The 20,682-nt window shown below is 36.1% G+C and overlaps 1 protein-coding gene across 6 annotated transcripts in view; it reads left to right on the forward strand.

The window, feature by feature from the left end:
* The window catches only part of ASAP1 (ArfGAP with SH3 domain, ankyrin repeat and PH domain 1), a 123,493-nt gene that overhangs the window by 68,935 nt on the left and 33,876 nt on the right, over window positions 1–20,682 (forward strand). For 3 of the 6 annotated variants that reach the window (XM_054270166.1, XM_054270185.1, XM_054270181.1), the window contains exons 8-19: window positions 462–547; window positions 1,275–1,350; window positions 2,191–2,277; window positions 7,891–7,899; window positions 8,448–8,548; window positions 8,960–9,029; window positions 10,176–10,263; window positions 11,326–11,374; window positions 14,620–14,783; window positions 16,313–16,446; window positions 17,517–17,608; window positions 18,170–18,356. In XM_054270166.1, coding sequence (XP_054126141.1) covers window positions 462–547; window positions 1,275–1,350; window positions 2,191–2,277; window positions 7,891–7,899; window positions 8,448–8,548; window positions 8,960–9,029; window positions 10,176–10,263; window positions 11,326–11,374; window positions 14,620–14,783; window positions 16,313–16,446; window positions 17,517–17,608; window positions 18,170–18,356 — 1,143 coding nt within the window. The remainder of the gene's footprint in view (window positions 1–461; window positions 548–1,274; window positions 1,351–2,190; window positions 2,278–7,890; window positions 7,900–8,447; window positions 8,549–8,959; window positions 9,030–10,175; window positions 10,264–11,325; window positions 11,375–14,619; window positions 14,784–16,312; window positions 16,447–17,516; window positions 17,609–18,169; window positions 18,357–20,682) is intronic. The other 3 variants (XM_054270176.1, XM_054270194.1, XM_054270182.1) reach the window with 2 other exon arrangements.

Below are 20,682 nucleotides of genomic sequence, written 5' to 3' on the forward strand. Positions count from 1 at the left end.
GCAATATTTTGATATTTTTCTTCCAATATGCTTTCTGAAGCCTTCAAAAATTTCTAATAAAGTGATAAATGTTAGTGATACGTTTAATTCCATGAAGCTGATTTTTTATATTAATAGTTCTTTTTATTACATTTTAGTGGAGAACACAGTGTTTGTAGTTTCAGAATATTTCAATAATGGCTGCTGTAGCATTAAAAAAGGGAAATCTTTAGACAATTCCAAAGGATGAAAATTTTTTCTTAAATTTGCTCTAAGCTTTCGGATGTTTAAATTTTATGGAGTGGCCAGATAAGTTGTTGCCTGTTTTAAGTTTAGTTTAGCAGTGGTGAACTGGTGTTTTGTGGCTCAGCACCCAAGTTAAACACAGAGTTTAATTCATTGAGCAAATGATGTTTTATTGTTTGAAAACTGTTGAAGTTTGTGATACATGATTGTCAACATGTTGTCTATTCTCTCTACAGTATCTTATAAAGGTTAATGAAATCAAGACAAAAAAGGGTGTGGACCTTCTGCAGAACCTTATTAAATATTACCATGCACAATGCAAGTAAGTGCTGCAATACTTTAAGCTTTAGTCACTATTTTCTTTTTTTGCACAAGTTTTTGTTTCCCTTTGTTTGAATGTATCAGGGTTTTTTTCATGACTGTGATGTGACAGGTGTCTGAATCTTCCTCTTCTGAGGCTGTAGACTTCCAGGAGGGAGTGTGTGAGTTTGGGGGGCAGGGCAGTGATGGAGAAAGAGGCCAAGGGAAAACCTTGCATCTTGCATGCAAAAAATAATTTTATTTCCTGAGGCATAAATCTAGAATGCATTTTTATAAATATCGTGTTTATTCTAATTAAGTTTTTAGTTTTTGTGTAAATTTTAAAACCACTGTGAAAGCCAGTAATTTCTTTGGATTTCCCTGAGGTGAAACTGGTGAGATACAACCTTGTCATCATCAGAACCACAAAGGCAGATGCACAGGAACTTAATTTAAATATAGAAAAAAGATTTTAGAAGTTACTGTAGGAGAAACACATTGGCTATATTCTCTCTAGTTTGATACTTGTTAAAGTCACAATGGTGTATCTCTACTGTTGAAAGATACTCTAAACTACTAGGAAGGGTTTTTTTATTGGAGTTTTTATTTGTTTAATTATTTTGTTCAGTTTTGAACGTGGAAAAGCTTGATATGTTTTATTGGTTTTGCTATTTTTCTACACAAGACAGTCTACTTTGTGTTGTGAACTCCATACATTCCTGATAAATCCAAGGTATTTTTCATTCCAGTTTCTTCCAAGATGGCTTGAAAACAGCTGATAAACTTAAACAATATATTGAAAAGTTGGCTGCTGACTTATATAATGTAAGTTTACTTAAAAGTAACTTTATATCTAAAAATGAAAATGCTTTGTTTATATAAGTACATATATGAAGTACATAAATTTTAAATAGAACTACAAGGATGTATATTGAATTTACATCTTATAAATGAAAAGTGTGTTACTTGAAACTGAACATAGCTAGGTGAAGAAAAGACCGCTTGACTGTTAAACTTCATATGCAATTTTTAGAGCTATTAGGAAAAGTAGTTGTCATTCTACTGTTATTTCAATAACACATTAAGATAAATCTACTTTTAAGTATGAATATTGGAATCAGCTTATATTATTAACATTAATTTTAGCACCATTTTCACTTTTTAAAACCAAACTACTTAATGATAGCACCAGGGTTTTTAAATGAATTAATTGTGATGTTTATTGAAGAAAAGTAATAACATGGAATCATAGATCACTTGTCATCCAAGTATTTTTGTATTCCATAATCAGAATTACAGTAATCCCATTTGCTATTGTAATTTGTTGCTAAATTAAACTGCATTTTCATTCCTTAAGTAATTTGTCAAATTTGTTTGAGTTATTCTGATATTTCAGAGGATAATTTAGTTGCATTAGCTATAGTAAGCCATGACAATATAGCAGAATAAACAGTGCATGTCAAGTTATACATTCATTTTAATTTGTTTTTCAAGCAGTAAATGCATAGAAAGTGAAGATATAAGAATGGACTCGTACATGAAAATAAACTCAACTATTACAAAAATACAAAATAGTTGAGCATCTGAAATGGTATATTAAAATGCATAAAACATTAAAATTAAAGTTGCATCCAGCAAGCATATAATGGCAATCTCTTTCTGTAGATAAAGCAGACACAAGATGAAGAAAAGAAGCAACTTACAGCTCTTAGAGATTTGATAAAATCTTCTCTGCAGCTTGATCAGAAGGAGGTAAATAATTTAGACATGTTATTCTTGGAGATAATGTAAATTTGTGAATTTTATATTCAGAAATTGGTTTAGTTAATGTTAAATTTTTATAGTCATTGGTTCAAAAGAGTTGGACTTTCAACATCATGGCAAAAATGATATTTACAATGTTCAACTACATATCAACAAACATTCATTTTCTGTTTTCATTTTATGTACAAAGAGAAATAATTCTCTTTTTTATGTACTTTCTTGATGTACTATAAGAAGAGTTGTAATGGGTCAGATAAATGTTTCATCTCCCCCAGCATCCTGTCCTTGACAATGATAAGGAATGATTGTTCAGGGAAAAAAATGAAGAGAAGGGATGCACACTTCCATCTTGTGTTCTGCTGTCCTCCAGGCAGTTTGTGCTCAGGATTTTCCTGACCCAGGTGATCCCAAGGCAGAATGAGAACCAGAGGTTTGCCTTTAGCTGTGGTTTGCACTTTGGAGTTCAGCTGCTGACTCACATGGGTTTTGGGCTGTTGTTCTCCTCTCCAAACTCCTTTTGCTAATAGTATATAGTAAGGAAGAAAATTTGTTTGCTATTCAGACAGAAGGGACTGAGACAGGGCAGTTAAAAACTAAAATTTATCATCAAATGCCCTGGTGTCTGGTATGCACTGCAGAAGTGGAGGGAAGCACATGTGGTGTCCATTGCAGATGTTCTGAAATACTTCTTGAACTAGGAGAGAACATAATAACACACATCACAACTTTTACCTGAGATAATACTCTGACTTTCCAAAATCATCATCCCTGAGAGAAATACTGAATAGCCCATGGTGACAGGGATTGTTGGGAGGGTCAGTGTAGCTTTCCTTCAGGAAAAATTTGCTTATCCTCTGTTCAGTTTTGTTGGTGGTGTATAAGACATTCATATTTACCAGGTGTCTGTTATGAAATATGAATTATAACAAGACATTAGGCAGGTGCCATTCTTCTGAATATATATGATCATCCAAATATGTGATCAACAGTATTGCTAATATCATATATGCATAAAAACATAATTTACACCCAGGTCACTTAGCCAAGTTTCTGATGCCAGTTTATAGTGGGTGTTGAGAGTAAGGGCAGGGCAATAAACACTGATACTTCCCCAGAATACTCTCCCATTCGTAGCTTGGCTAGCTTGGAAGTCTTTGAATTTGTGCAGTTGCTTTTTGAAGAAGTGTAAATCATTAGCTTATGTTACAGCTGAGCCTTTCCCACCACGGCTGCATGTTGTGTGGAACAGTCTTTCTGCTTTTATTTGTTTTGTATTTTTTGATCTGCTTACCCTCTTCAGGATCTGAGTGTGTGTGTGAATTTATTATATCCTTGCTAGATACGTTTTTGTTCTTTTTTTTTTTTTCATATAAAACCTTACATTGACTTGCTTTTTTGGCCAGAGGAGGTGTGTAAGTTTGATCATCTGTAAAGCTATAACCATATCATCCTGTTTCTGAATCTTCATGGTGAGCTCACAGTATCTTATTCTTCCCCTCTGCATCACTTGGCATTTTTTTATGCTGATCTTCACCTGTCATTTGTTGTCAAGCTGCTCACTATTGTTGAGTTCCTGAGAAATCCGTCAGTGAGCCTTTCTTGGGTATCCTGAATAATTTAATAACATCTAACAAAATTTGACAGTTTACTGTTCACCCTTTTCCATATTGTTTGTGTAAGACACAATATGTGCTGGCACAGCTTTCTGTGAAACTCATTTGGCTGTTTCATGCTTTTAACCTGTTATGTCACCTCAGGACTTTTCCTCCTGTCCTGTGGCAATGTAATTCTTTCCCTTTCATAAGGAAGAATAAGTGCCCATTGAAAGTCCAGGTTCACTGCATCAGTCATCATTTACTTGCTGATTCTTCCAGGAAATTTTTGTACATAACCTCTCTGTTCAAAAGCTGCCCTGATTTTCCAGTATATGTAATAATAAATATATTCTTCAAAGTAGTTTTCATTAATCTTCCTTCTGTGCTGTGAAGCTAAAAAAATCTATCTTTAATTTCCTGGAATTCTTTTGAAATTTTTGAAAAACAGGAGAAGTAATAGGTGTAAATATTTTTGTGGACTGTCACATAATTCTACAGATAGCCCATTGTGATCATGGCCACTGTGTGTAGATGTGTGGCTTGAAGTTAGTAAATTAGCTGATGTGGAATCCCAGTTAATAAGGAATAAAGGACAAGTAATTCCTTACAGTGGTGGTTTGTTTTTTATTCTTTTGAATGTTTGCTTACATATGCTTACATAACACAGGTGTACATCATACAGCAGACAAACCTTGGCCAGCAGGCTGTTCCTCTTCCTGCACCTCTAATCCCACCATTCTGAAGGACAACACAGCCTTACAATGCACTCTACATGTTTTTTAGAATTTCTTTTGTGGCACAAATGCTGACAGGAGTACCACAGCGCACCTTTGACTAGATCCCAATTTACTGTAAAAGCTGTCAGCTCTTTCTAGTGCTCAGTATTCCCTTAGCTCATACTTTACAGTCTTTCCTGATTCTCAGTTTGGTTTGGGTTTTTTTTTCCCTTCCATCTCCAATGTGCACATGGATTTACCAGATCTCTTCCATAACACTTATATTTGTCATCTCCCTATTATTTAAATCACTCTGAATTCTAAATCACTCTAAATCACTGCTCATTCTTCATCAGGAATTGATTCCCAACACACAGAGCAGCAAGACTTGCTCTCCTCTCATGTATCTTTTCTTCCACAAGCTGATTATTTGGGAAGCAAAGGAAAACATCTCCTCCTCTCCTGGATGCTGCATATGTTGTTGAGTTCATGCTTCTTGACAATCAGCCAGTTCTTGGAAATAAAGTAGGAGAAATGGGTGGATGTTCTTCAGCAATGTATTGTGCATTCATAGATGCATATGGTACAGTCCACACAAGTCAAGTTTCAAAATTACTCATAGATTATTATGAGGCAGAGTAACAAGTGAAATATAATGTTTGGATTTTTGGTTACCTATTTCCTTGATGTGTAGTATAAAAATATATATAGTAAAAAAAAAACTCCTCTAAAATATATCAGTTAAGTGAAATTTAAGTGTGAAGTCAGATTTTGAAACTTGAATACATGTTGAAATAAAGAAGCTTCACAGGCATCACCAAAATAAACTGTACAACTGTTCTGATTGTCATTACAGTCTGGACAAATTCTAGGACTCTTGAAAAGCTCTGTGTGTGTATATATGTATAATATATGCATATAAAGTTATAAATGTAAAAAATAAAGTCTTTGTTTTGAAGAGAATTGGAGTTGTGTCTTAGAAGAAAAAGGAGCAGTATTGTGATTCTCAGATATCCAGGCAAATCACAGGAGAGAGGTAGAGAAATGCTGTAATGAAAGAATCTGCTTTTTTTGATAAAACAACCACTTGATCACATTGATGTTCAAGTTTCTGTCTCAAAATCAACGTGAGGACTTTGTCATGAGATTCTGCTACATGACCTGAGTCAGAGGGTAATGATGCTGGCAGAAATTGAGGAGCTTGATAAGACAATGTGTTACTTAGGTATTCAGTGTTTGCTCCTGAAGCAGCAGGTCAGCATTCATTACTCCTTGGTTGAGAGGCAGCAAAGCCTGATGTGGCCTGAGTTTTTCCCAGTCTGCCTCCATCACTGTGTGTATGCAAATCTTCAAGTGCATAAAGCTGGGCTTTATTATTGTGACAGATGGCCTGGTGGATTATGATTCAGTATACATTTCTCCACTTATATTAGTGCACTATAATCTCATTGATGGAAAATTGATGGATGAATGGGATTATTGAAGAACATTCAATGAATGGGATTTTCTGCAGTGGATTTGTAAAAAATCAGAAGTATTCTTACCAAACATTGCTTTGGCAGGGAAGCAGTTTGAAATAACAAATTGAGGCCCTAGTTGTTGATAGTAAACAGTTTTTTTGATGGAGAGAAGGAAATTGAAACTAGGGATTCCTGTCCAAATTGTAAATTCTGCCACCTTTAACCACTTTGGAGCTGCTGTGAGAGAAGTGAGACGTCCTGACATTTTTGAGGCCTCATAATGCAGCTCCTGTTCCACTGTTTCATTTGTTCAAGGTGTTTATTTAGCACTATGGGCATCTGTAATGACCTTGCACATTTTTGTGGCATACCTGTCCTTTCATCAGTGAGAAAGGTATTACTGCAATTACTGCAATTACCTGGCTCCTGGAGAAGCACATCTGGGGCAGGTTTGAATCCTGGGCTGGGCAGCAGTGCCAGTGCTGCAGCAGAATTGCAGGAATTACCATTGACATTGGCCCTGTCACAGGCAGTGTCTCTTGTGGCTACTCTTGTGCTGTCCTCATGTCAAGCTGGGGCAGATTCTGTTACCTTGTGCAAGAATTATCTGATTTTTGAAAATTATTATGGTTCATGGCTTTTGGAAAAAGTATTTAGTGAATACTAGTGTACTTTTAATTGTGTAAAGCATCTGATCTTGTATGTTGCAAAATGCTCATATCCTAAGAAGATTCAATTTTAAAAGAAACTGAGCCTTTAATACAGCCTTCTGTTCCCTCTTTTTGTCTATTAATTATTACTGCAAAGGTAACTTAACAGCATTAAGTTGAATATAGCTGATTTTTGGAATGTTTTGTGTCTGTTTTGTCAATTATTTCTTTACTTTTTGATTTATTTCCCTAAATCTCTATCTTATATGCTACTTGCAACAAGAGCTATATCTCCTTATGTTCTTTCCTATGCTAATACCAGCAGGATTAATTCCCTAATTCCCATGGGAATTTGAAGTTTGATTTTAACAAACAAGCTGCTGATTATGGTGGTGTGAGACTGCTGGTAGCACCCAGCTTGCAGGAGCCTCTGTGCTGCTCCCAGCCACACCTGCCAGTTTTACCAAAGCACTTCTCTAAACTCTGTGGCAAACTTGTTACAAAATGAAAGTCAGTTGTAAATGCTCTGGATAAACCAAGAGGGAGTAATTTCAGTATATATTGGTTGTGGTAGTAAGAAACTCTGCTGTAGAGAAGAAAAGTTATTGAGAAGGGAATAACTGAACTTCCCGTTCTTTTCAAATTTTTTTTTTTTCTTTTGGTGAGGTGTTGTCAAATGTTTTGCAGGTTATTGTTTCACAGTTTTATTCAAAAACAAATTGATGTGCCCTTAAATATAGCTTTTTGCATACACTTGCAAAAAATCAGTGTTAACTTTGGGCCTGATCTTTCTCAATGGAAATTCGGAATTAGGTGCTGTTGTGGAGGATACAATATAACTATCATTTTAGTCAATTTAAAGATTACAAAGATTGGAAGATGTATTAAACTTTGATCCTGCAGTCCTCTTAGTTATTTTGTGAAGCCAATGTCATATATGCCAGATTGCCTGGAATTTTGTTATGGTATTTTGTTAATGGATGCAACAAAACACTTGTATGCCTACAAATAGTTCTTGCCTTCTCTCTCTTAGTGTCTTTAGAAAGGGGAAACATTGTTTTAACAGTTGGGGCTATAAAATTTGTGTTCAGGGAGCATGTTTTTTTAAATGAATAATAATTCTTGTTTCAAATTATTTGCTTTCTCTTTCCTTTATTGCTTTTGCCTTTCGTGATCGAAGTCTAGGAGAGTAAGTCAATGTTTTAATGAACTTGGGGGATTTTTTTTTCTGATGTGCTTGTAACAAGTTAATCCATTTCTCTTAATTGTTTCACTAGATCAGGCCAAAAGTTATTTCAGCTGACTTCATTCACTAAAACTCATGAATTATAAATATATTTTATTTGAAGAAAAAATTACCATTTGTCTTTCTTTATATATGTATTTCTATATATAGATGCATGCTATATTCTGTTGTTTTCTTTTTGAAATTTTATCTTTTGCTTATGAGGTTGTGCAATATTAAATACCTGTATTCTAAAAGTCATTTGTTTTGAGATGCGTATTTGCATCAAAGGCCTAATGTATTAATTAAATCTTGAAAATGCATCTAGTTCAAGATCACATGGTGTAAAATCAAGCTCTCCTGTCAATGTAAAACATGCAGTAGGAGTTATCCTTTTTTAATCTATATCAATTTGTGGTGTTGTAGAGAAGAAAAAGTAAAATAGGCATAAAGGTTAAGAAAGTTTACTGTGCACATCAGGAGAATATTAATGTTGTGTTTCCCTTTTCCAGGATTCACAGAGCAGGCAAGGAGGGTACAGTATGCATCAGCTTCAGGGGAATAAGGAATATGGCAGTGAGAAGAAAGGTTATCTTTTAAAGAAGAGTGATGGGTACGTTCTGGTTAATAATAGTGAAATCTTCTGCTATGTTCAGGCTCTAATTTTAACAGCTTTCTACTGTGGGTGCTTCAGGCATATTCTCCTAATGCACCTGCCACAAGTACTTGTGAGTTCCAAAGTTCAGGCCTGAACACAGCACTGAATGTAATGTAGCACATATCAAAAGCATGACAAGCAAGCATAAAAAGTAGTCATAGTTAAAAGAAAACTGTTGTCTTTATAACTCTCTAAAAGATGATTAAGAATTGTCACAAAACTCCAAGTTTCTTTTAATGAAGCATTTAGTAAAATTTTGACTGCATCTCTTTGTTTTTTAAACCTAATTGTCCCAAAATGATAATGTTATTTATGAGTTTTGAAGTCACATCTATTTACTAAAATTGATATTATATTCTTATGTAGGTTAAGGAAAGTATGGCAAAGAAGGAAGTGCACTGTTAAAAATGGAATTCTTACCATCTCACATGCAACGGTAAGTTACTTTTATACCTTTATATCAAAAAAATAAATAGGATTATCCGTTCCTGATGAATCCATTGTTGCTAATATGCTATTGCAAAAGGGATGTTACTTCAGCTTCTGACTGTTGAAGTTTTGTGAGACTGTAGCTTATGAAATGAATTTATTAGTAGTTTAATAAGAAAATGGCAAATGCATTGAACAGACTTCTCAATACTTCAGATGGTTTTGCTTGTAAGGATTGTCATGGTATATATGTGAGCCACATAATTTGGGAGCTTAGGAAGTATTTGATATTAGGTTAGAGTCTGACAGAGGAGTGAATGTGTTTACTGTTTTGAATGCTTTCAATTAAAAGTTTGGAATGCTAGGAATTTTTGTTCACAGTGAGTTCTCAGGATCAGGCACATATCTGAAGAATTTTCCTAGGAATGCTCAGTCATGAGGGAGCACCAAGGAGATCAAGGGGGAGGCAGTGCTAAAAGTGCCTTGTGGGAATGTGACGTGAACCTGATGGAAACAAGCACAGGAGTTGCTCTTGTTAAGGGAGATCGTCCAATTTCCTCACCACTTTTCCACCTTTGCCCCAAAATCCACTCAGCCTTCAACTGACAGCCCTCAATTTCTAAAACTTACTACCTGTATAAACCCCAAATTCCTCAGAGACATTTAATTATCATGTCTTAAGTCACTTAATTGCAGCTCAGAATATTGGTATTGGTATAAATCCTGAATTTTGAAACTCCAGATCTTCAGCTTTCCACTTCCATTTTAAAGTTTTAGGATTATATCTTTGATTTATTTAAAATGGGAGGAAACTTGGGACATGGGCATGCTGTAATGAAAAACTGCACTGTAGTTTTGCCCTTGTTGAAGAAATGCAATTAAAAACTATTAATATTAGCATATTGTAAATTTAATTTTTCTTTTCATCCTTTTCAGATAAAGTGAGACCATAAAGTTTTTAATTTTGTTTAGATTTAGCAATGTGTCCCTTTTGAGAGACCAAATCAGACCAGGTGATGCTGATCTCCAGCTTTTTGAGGGTGGATATGTGTGCATGTCCAAGCTTTATGTAATATTATACATGCACACTCCCAGAAAGGGAAAATAATCCTAAATCAATACATTTTTAAAATAAAATAAATTTTCTTTTTAGTCCAACAGGCAACCAGCTAAACTGAATTTATTGACCTGCCAGGTGAAGCCAAATGCTGAAGATAAGAAGTCCTTTGATCTGATATCACGTATGTAGCAGCTTTAGTTCCATCTTGTGTTATTGGGGCTTCTGAAAATGTCATTGAAAGATGCTTTGAGTAGAACACAAGGCTAGAGCTCAAAGTTCAGGTCTGTGTCCAGACACACAGAGTGTCTCATGACTGTTCAGAGCCTCTGTTTCTGATGATGAGCAAATGGATGATGTGACATAAATATTGTTTGTTTGTGACAAGCCATGAAATGCAGCATATGTGCTGCTCCCTAAGTTCAGAGATGTTTAACAGCTTTGTGGAACATGTGTTATCTGTATCCATCAGGAAAGGGGAAAGAACTTTGGCTTTATCCTGCTTTTCAGTCATTGTTCTGCTTTTTGAGTGCTATTTGAGGGAACGAGGAAGACAAGGAGACCCAATTTCTTTCTCTCTTATCCTACATTAAAATATATTTCTCTTTGTCTGAAAATTGGTAGTGCCTTTTCTTGTCAGCATTAAAGCTCTGTGGTTCCCCTGTTTCCTATTTTGGTTTTGTACAGCAGGTGTTTCTATCCAGTCTGGTTTTAAAAACTCTTTTGATGAGTCAACTTAGTGTTTTCAGACTTCACATATAGAGTATTAACCAAGTAACAGTTTCAGCATTCTATATTGAAAAGGACAGTCTAGGAAACCTTTGACTGTGGGAGATAATAGCCACTTCATATCTTCATCTGTTGGCTAGTAAAACAATTTTCTTGGCTCAGCTGGAGGGAAAAACTATATAAAAGGAACAAATTAATTTTGCCCTCTTCTAATTATATTTCAGTTTTGACTTCTGAAAGGGTAAAATTTGCTCCATATGTTTATTTTTCTTTATTATTTCAAAACTTAAGACTTTTAAAATACATAAAATTAGTGTGAATCAAAATTTACAGTTTCATCTTCCCTTTTTTTTTTTTTTTGGAATTGTTATGCATAGCTATGAATAAAGGATTAATGATGCATTTTAAGAGAAATTGCTCTTGAAGGCTTTAGCTGCCAAATAGGTTTTATACCAAGTATGTAGACAGATTGACTTTTGTCATATGCCACCTGAAAAGATTTATTTCTTTCTTTCAGATAACAGAACTTACCACTTCCAAGCAGAAGATGAGCAGGAATACGTGGCGTAAGAATGTTTACATTTTTCAAGTTTTTTTTTGCCAATAGATTTGTGTAAAATCACACATAACAGTGAAAATAATTTTCACAGCTAATGCACAATTAGTGCCTACTGTCTCTTTTTTCTGCTGTTATGAATCTATAAATGTAAACTATTTTGTTCACACTACAGAGCTCCTTTAAAACCTAGTAATGTTAAATCTGAAACTAAACCAAACCCAACTAACCAAAACCCCATTTAGATTGTTCATCCTGCCATTACCTGATTTGTGTGGAGTGCTTGGGATGATATTAGGATTACATCAGATTATTAGGATTCAAGTGAAGTATTTTTAAATTGTCCTCAAATCTTCTCTGTCAGCCCTGTTCTGCAGTTACTTCTTTTCCTCTTGATCCTACCTTTTCCTTGAAAGTAAACATAATAGATAGATAAAAGATCTCAATATGGCACATAGAAAATATCTACAGGCAGTACATTTTTTCTTCTGTAGGCCTAGAAATAAATGGCAAAGCATATCTCTGAGATTTGTACTTCAGAATCCAAGAGCTTGCTACATTTAATGCATGCTTCCAATTAAATTATTTCCTTTTAAACAATCTTTCTTCCCACTGCATCAGAATTATTTCCTGAGAGCCATGTAGCACTGGCTTTCCCTCTTGTGTCACCAGATGTGTGTTGTGCATGTAGTCTAATGTTCAGCACCCAAAAGGGCAAGGAATAAATTTACTACTGAAGAGGACAGCAAAGGCTACCTCATTTATTCATTAAATATCCACATTCTAGTGGAAGACTGTGTTGCCCCATGTGTATTTTAAAGGCATAGGGGATGTTTGTAGGGTGTTTCACTTTTTGGTGGTGTTGGGTGGCAGTGGCATTGACAGCTCAACCTTGGGAGTCGTGGGTGAAATAAAAGGGCTGGAGAATTCTTTGGTGTGCAGCAATTTCCTTCTGAGCTTCCACAGCTTTATATGGGCTCTTACAGTGCAAAGCTGACTTGCTAGTCATGATTACTGCATTCATCCTGGAACTTAATTATTCCAGTAATTTTCTTAGTCAAGAAGAAAACACTGTTATTTCTTATGAGTCATAAGTTTTTGGTACTCTGCCATAAATTAATTTTTACTGTATTAGTTGGTTTAGTAGCTGAAGTGGTTTGTTTGGGTTTTTTGTCTTAAGACATGAACAAGATAGGGGAAAAATAAATAAGCAGTATCCTTCTTTTGAGAGGCAGATAAATAAATTTACTTTAGCAGGCTGCCTGTTGGACTGTTTTGAAGTTCCAGGCTGGTTTTATTTCCTATTAGAAGCATTGAAATTTTGTCTATCACTCTAAAGTCATTGATCATTTTTGAGTGTGCAGCCTGGCGGGAAGGCCTGGTGACCAACTGGGCACTTCTTGATAAGCAGCAGCAGTCATCCAGAGATGTCTGTCCCTGTCCTTGTGCTTGTGGGGGAAGAGCTGCCACTGTGCTGCCTCTTGCCCTCACTCACAGCTGCCCCAGTGACAGTGCTGGGCAGAGTTTCCTTTTTCCTGGGCACACACAACCAAAATAATGAGTTCTCTGACAGTTTAGGTACTCATAATAAGGAAATCTATATCAACTACCAGCTGGCTCAGTTGTGTTTGTTGTAAATGCATCTAATAATTTTTTAATTGTTACTGCTCAGTTGAGTTTTATTTAAATTCTGCCTTTTTAACAAACTAATCAAATTGTAACTCTAAAAAAATTATAAACAAATGTCAGAATAAATGTTATTTGTCTGAGTTTAATTATTATTTTACTTTCTGTATTTAACGAAACATTGTTATAATATTAGAACAAGACACCATTGCTTCTTATTTTTAAATAACATTGAATTTCACCATTAAAATTGCAGAAGAATGCCCTCTAGTGTGGGTTCTTCTCATGCAATGAGAAAGATGAATGTACCTTCATTGTTGACACCATGTAAACTTTGGAGCAAATTTGTGTTCAAGACTTTCAGTTTCTCTTTTATTCTTAACACTGATTTTTCAAAATTTTTAAAGCATTTTAAGCACTACTTCCTAGATTCTTTTATGCACATAAAAATTAAAAGAAAATGTGCATGAAGTATATAATATGCAATGCCCATATATTAGTTCAGGCTCTGAATCTGTGTTCTAAGATTACACACATAAATTTCTCTCTGAAATCCTTTAAAGCTAATATTTTCATTGTTATTTTAGTGAGAAATTAGGAATTTCAATCTAAAATTCTCTTAGTTTGTTTAGATGACCATAACCATTTCTGCATATTTCAGAAGACCAGTGATTGCAGGATATTGTTAACATGAAATGCATTGAGGACACTATCAATTTGCAACATTTCTGCATTAAAAAAAATAAAACATTTGCAGTAGATCTAAAATCATCTAAAATCACTTTACTTCTGAGGATTTCTTTTTAACTTGCTCTTTTTTCTAAATTGGCAACACTGCATCTGCAATGTGCTTAGTCCTTAGTGGAACTGCTTTCTCCTCCTTTCTTCCACATGGAACACAGCAGCTGCTGAGAAGGGGTTTTGTTTGTTTTTAATTAAAACATTATGTGTAAGCAACAACTTGCAGAGTGATTGGGAGGGGAGGAAATATTGTCTGAGATACCATTAAAGAGTCTTGATTTGTTGCACTCAGCTTGCTCCTGAAGTTTGATATTGGCTCTTGGTACCGTTACTCTCCTGTCCTCCTTCACCCCCTGGTTGCCTTGGCAGTTGTCATTTTTTGGGCTTTGCAGTCTGACTCTGATCAGTGCTCAGAGACCTGCATCTGAAAGGCAACTAGACATCAACCCATGCACCAGGGTGCTTGCTGTTTCCTCTGTGAAGAGACCGATGCACACTGGAGAAAGCAGGGGTTATCATTTTCTCCAGGAAGGAGACTTTAGGAAGATTTTGGGCATCTTTTAAAGCAGTTAAATTTGCAGCTTAATTGCCCCTTTTGTCTTCCACAACTTCTGCTTATTTGAGGAACCTGATAACTTGGCTTTAAAATTGTTAACCAAAGGGATGCTAGAATTAAGACTTTCTCTCTTTCTCTCTTCTCATTCTTACTTATCTTTTTTCAAATCTTTTCTTTTTGTCTTTCACTTTTCCCCTTCCTCATTCTTTCCCAGAATACAGTCCTTCCCTGTAGTCCCACTAGTATTTTGTTCCTTGCAAGATTTCTACAGTTTATAAATTAACATGTATTTGCAAATGCAGATCTTCATTAAGGTCTTTATCTTGTGCTAGATGGATATCAGTGTTGACTAACAGCAAAGAAGAAGCATTAAATATGGCATTCCGTGGAGAGCAGAGCACAGGTGAAAACAGTTTAGAGGATCTGACAAAAGCCATTATTGATGACATACAGAGATTGCCCGGCAATGAAGTCTGTTGTGATTGTGGCTCACCAGGTATCTCCATTTGTTCATGTCATCATGCTTCATCATGCTTCTTGTTGGGAGCAAAGTAATTTCTTCAAAGAAGTGTTCGTAGAGTGCAAACTCATTTTCTAAGTGATGTTTCTCAGTCTTCAACCTGTTTTTAAAAGAACAAATATGACTTTCCTACGTTAGTTCCATTTAATTCACTAAAATATTTTTGTGTGTTGTCTGTGCTTACTTCCAGCAGTTCAAGCCCCTCTGGAGTTTGAACTGTTCTTGTTGCACTGTGTCTAGATGCTTGTTGCACTTGAATGGAAGTTGCTTGGCATCACTGATCCTGTGCATGCTACTAAGTAGAAGTGAGTAATATTTAGACAATGCTTGTGGAAAAATTGACCTGGCCAGGATCTTGCTCTGAGGCTTTATCTTGGCATGAGACTACTGGAGTTGCAGCATCGTTTTCAGAGGTGGAATAAGTAGTCTTGTGCAAAGAATGAGAGCCAGAGTTGAAATCCTATCAGATAATATCTTCAGAAGTACAGAGTTACAGGTCAGTTATGTGGCACTCAGAGCTTGAGAAGGGGCAGCTGGTCAAGCAGGACTGAGCTGGTATGGGAGCTGGCAGCTACTGCAGCTTTCTCATCAAAGGGACACTTCAAGAAGGTGATGCTCATTTTGAACTAAGTAGATTGTGTGTATTTTGCAGATGCTTACTAGTGCAGAACTGATCCAAATTTGAAATAGCTAGATAAAATTACAAACTGGGATATAATTATGTCAAATCCTGGAACCAGTTCATTCAATTATTTCATTATGTAAAGCTATAGAAACTTCAGATTACAGTTCTCATTCATCTTTTAATTTGTAGTAAAGTTTTAAGCTTCTGTACTCCAGCTTGCTGCTTTAAAACTCTTGGCTTAATGCTTCAGCAGTTACTATTTAAAGTCAAGGAAGTGATTAATTTGTGCACAAAGTATGTCTGAAGCTTATTCTTTTCCTTAAAAACTGGTCATGCTTCCTAGGTAGCATTTGTAGTATAAAATCTATTCTAATATTACATGCAGATCTCCTCCATGACACCATTTTAAAAGATTGGTTTTTTTCCTGGACTAGCCAGCATTCCTCAAATTTTCTACAACATGCTGCTGTTTTACATACTGGAAAGCACTATGATTAATCTTTTATGAAAGACTATTTAAAGTTTAAGAAGTAAATTTTAACACTTCAGAGGTTGTCAAATTTAGGAGATCTGTTACTTTTAAAAACAGGAATTAATTTGTACAGGAAACAAATACAAAATGTATTGAAATACATTCATGCAGTATGAATGAATAAGTCTAAATTCAATGCATTTGGGTCTGTTCCTAAATCTGAAATACTGCATTCCATTGGTAGCAATTTCTGGTTAAATTAGAGTTCGGAGAAAAGTATGGAATGTTCTTAGTTTATTTTCGTTCTTTGAAACATTAAGTAAGGAATAATTTCAGAACACATCTCTTACCACCATTGCAAACCTTTTCTTGGACTTTTATTAAATACCTTGTGTTCCAATTGTGCAGATCCAACATGGCTTTCGACTAATTTGGGCATTTTAACCTGCATTGAGTGTTCTGGGATACACAGAGAAATGGGTGTCCACATTTCTCGAATCCAGTCTTTGGAATTAGACAAATTAGGAACGTCTGAACTCTTGGTAAGTTTCTTTAATTTATATTGGGATTTTTTAGTCAAATGTTGAGGAGGAAGCACCAAAATGTACAAGTTACTGTTAATCTTTTTCAAGGAATGTGTTTTTGCAGAATTTTTTCCTCATATTTCTGTAGATATTTTACAGGTGCATGGTTATATATTACTATATATTATTGGTGCGCTTGTCACTTCTCATTTCATGTCCTGAGGTGTTGCAGAATGAGTATTGACATCCATTGTAGTTAGTGCCATCAGAATTTTGCTCTCAATAGCTGATCTTGACCCAAAATCACAGCAGTCTAAAAGCTGATGTGATTTAACACATTAAGCTAATTTGACTTGCAAGGGAGAATGACTGTTGCTAATTCTGAAAGAAAAATATTGTAGGAATCTTAATTTGTAGGAATCTTAATTTGATGGATGAAATTATGTAGTATTGAAGTTATGAAAGGAATATGATGTGAGAGTACAAAAAAAAAAAAAACTAAAGGAAAAATATAAACAAGTCAAAAAAGAAATAGTTGCAGTAGTTTTATCTCCCTAGCTGTGTTTGGCCTGAAAGAAGAAACTTGTTACAGAAATTCTGTAAAGCAAAATTGATAGAAGTTGTAAGGCAGATCTGGATTTGGATACAGGTTCAACTTTATCACTTTCTCTCTTCATAAAATATTGAGGTTTTTTTGCCAAGTTACTAGTAATCTAAATCAAGTGTTACTAAGAATGATCTTCAGTAGGACTGAGCTTCTTTCCCAAAGCAGCTTCCTGATCAGTGTACCAGCACCATTTCACTGTTCATGCTGCTGGTTTCTCTTTCTGGTTTCATGTTGGAGGCAAATTGTCTTGAAATGCAAATAATTTTGTGACTGTGAAGTCTATTGTACAAGTTCTGGTATAACAGAAGCATTTTTTTTTTTTAATTGCTCTGTATCTGCATGTAATCATTGAGTTTTAATTTTTCAGTTCTGTGTTTTCCATCTTTTAGAAATAGTGTGGAAAATGCACATTAATGGTTCTGTTGTTAGGTTGCTGTTAGACCCCAAAAGTCCTCACTTTTTATTCTTTTTCTTATCTCAGCTGGCCAAGAATGTAGGAAATACTAGTTTTAATGATATTATGGAAGGGAACTTACCGAGTCCTTCACCTAAACCCAGTCCATCAAGTGATATGTAAGTACTGAATCTTTAAACTTTAAGTTTTCTGTGGAATATATCTGTGGTGTAAAGCGTCTTAAACAGTAAGCAAGCCAGGGGAAGGCATGGATGGCTGAACTGGAGGTTTTTATTCCCACTATGGAGCTTCTTAGAAGTTCAGTCTCCAGTCATAGAGTCACATTTTACTTCCTCAGCTTCCCTGTGTAGAAAACTCTTTGTTTGGGTTTCAAGGTGCATTATTTGACTTTTGAATGGTTTTGAGTTTTGTAGTAAACCCTCAGATGATAAACACAGAGGACTAAATGGCACTAGCTCTGCTTTTTCTCTGCTCTTAGTCCCCACAGTCAGTGTAATTTTTGTATATAACAAGAAGACAGGATAAAATTGACAATGTTCCATATTTGGAGCTTGTTTGCAAGCAAGACATGCAGTGTAACAATAAATAACACGCTTTTTATCAGGTAGTTTTCTTCTTCCCTTCTCAGCTTCCAAGTTAGACAAGGTGATTTTAAATTATAATCATTGACCCATTTTTCTAAAAATTTCTAAAGCAAGCTCCATTTTCACACCCCACAGGACTGCACGTAAAGAATTTATCACTGCTAAATATGTAGATCATAAGTTCTCTAGGAAGACTTGTGCATCTGCAGCAGCTAAACTGAGTGAATTACTTGAGGCTGTCAAATCCAGGGATTTACTTGCACTAATTCAAGTCTATGCAGAGGGGGTAGAGCTAATGGAGCCACTGCTGGAGCCTGGACAGGTAAGCTTATCAGGTAAACAATTACTATTTTAAATCATGTGTATTTGTAAAATGCCCAAGATCTGGGACTGCTGCTTTAGATGATAAAACAAAAGAAATGACAGATGAGAATTATAGGGTTTTTCTTTCTTTCCCTAATGTTGCATCCTTGTGGGGAGGGAAAAGAGCACTTTATTTTTCATCATCAATTGGTCTAAAGGAGTGTGAAATGTAGTAGTGATATCATACACTGTTTTGGTGCCACTACAGTGTGTTGAAAAGCACCTGTTCTGCAGTGTGTCTCTTTTAGAAAAGTCCCAAAGAACAGAGTTGATTGCCCAGGGACACCTGGTCCCACATACAGTATCATGCCTGCTTTTAAAATAGTGGCTGGAGGAACACATTACTGAGTGTCTGCAAGTCTCTGTTTACTGTGGACAAGGAAAGAATAAATCTGATGACTTCACAGCTTCTGATGAGACATTTACAGAAATACAATTTCTTTCAACCTGGAAGATTCTTTGTGTGTGTATCAAGTTATGAGTACTTGATCTTCCTTCTGAAATCAGCAACAGTTTTTGGAAAAATCAATCCAGGTTGACCTGAATTAGCCATGGACAAATGTTAATCATGAGCAAAGTAGCCTGTTTTTATTGATAATAGATAATTGATGCCATGTAACCACTTGCTCAGCAATGTTTTCTCCCAGCCTGGAGACATGTCAGAGACTGTTTTCAAGAAGTTGTGTGAAAATAGCTAAGTTGGCAAAGGACACAGTGGCTGTCTGTGTTCAGTATAGTCTCAGCACCTGAGCTGTCACAGAGTGCTTATCATGCAAACACATTTCAAATTCTCTGACTGCAAGGTCAGCTTTCTGTATTTGTCATCCACAGCAGTTTCCACAGAATTAGCTCCTCAGTCTTCCCAGCTGTTACAGGCTGTGGTATCTAGAAAGGTATAAGCACCAGTTGAAATGTGGTTTGCAGTTAGGACATTTATAGCAGCATTCTCCTCTGTAAATTCTCTGAGGTTTAATAAAATAATATTTTTTTAATTATGACTTTAATTCTAAGTATATATACTGTAATATGCTTTTTTAATTGTCCTTTATGATCAATAGGAGTTAATCTAACTTTAGGTTTCATTAACTTCTCATGCAACTTTCAAATGGAAATAAACAACATTTCTGTTTCTATTTCAATGCATTAATGCATATGAAATGTATAGAAAATAAAGTATGATTCAATTCAAGTTAGACAAGGAGAAACCCTCTATTATGGGGGAAATGCCCCATGCATCAACTTTGTGCTGGGAACCACCCAGCTCTGCCTAAAGAGACCTGGAGGTCCTGATGGACACCAAGGTGAACCTGGGCCTGCAGGGTGCCCTTGTGGCAGAGGTGACAGTGGGGACACATGGCCAGCACATGGAGGGCAGTGATCCTTCCCTCCACTCAGTCCTGGTGAGGCCACAGCTGCAGTGCTGTGCCCACATCTGGGCTCCCCACAGCAAGAGTGACTTGGACATGTTGGAGAGACCAGGGAAGGGCCACAAATGTGTCCTGGAGCACCTGGAAAGGCCCAGAGATCTGGGGCTGTTCAGCTGTGAGGGGCTCAGGGACATCCCATCATTGTGTGGAAATACTGCAGGGAGGGTGGGAAGAAGATGGAGCCCAGTGGTGCCCAGTGATGTGACCAGAGACACTGACACAGACTGGAGCACAGGAGGTGCCCTCTGAACATCAGGAAACCTTTTTGTATTGTGAGAATGACCAAACACTGGCACAGGCTGCCCAGGGATATGGAGTCTCTGTCCTTGGAGATATTCCAGAGCCATCTGGACATGGTCCTGGGCAACTGGTCCTCAGTGGCCCTTCTTGGGCAGAGAGATTGGTTTACATGACCTTCACAGGTCCTTTCCAACTTCAACTGTCCTGCCAATCTGTAAGAGTTTTAATGTATGTGGGACTGTGATTTTTGTGATGCTTTTTGTAGGAAATATTGCTGTGACTTTGCTTAGTGTTCACCAGGTTATTGTAAAGCAGCAAGTACTGCAAACTTACTCAGTTTTCCTTGGCAAGATCCCTTTCAGTTACTGGTAACTGAAATGGTTAAAGGCTCCTCAGGGTTGTTCCATCCAGCTGGGAAAAGTGAAAATTTGGTTTAGGAAAGCTGAGATCTCAGAAGTGTAATCCCATTTTCCTTTGAAGCACGTGGTGTCTTTTAGAGATAAAAAAGACAATAATCGTTTTCATCATCATTTCCTAATATTTTTCTTTGAAAGACTGTAAAGAGTGAATGAGATGTATCTCATAGGTTTGATACATAAGCTCTGCAGAAATAAGACA

This window comes from Melozone crissalis, unplaced genomic scaffold, assembly GCF_028551555.1.
Source record: "Melozone crissalis strain CALT ecotype California unplaced genomic scaffold, PUWL_Pcris_2 ptg000002l_1, whole genome shotgun sequence".
Lineage (NCBI taxonomy): Eukaryota > Metazoa > Chordata > Aves > Passeriformes > Passerellidae > Melozone > Melozone crissalis.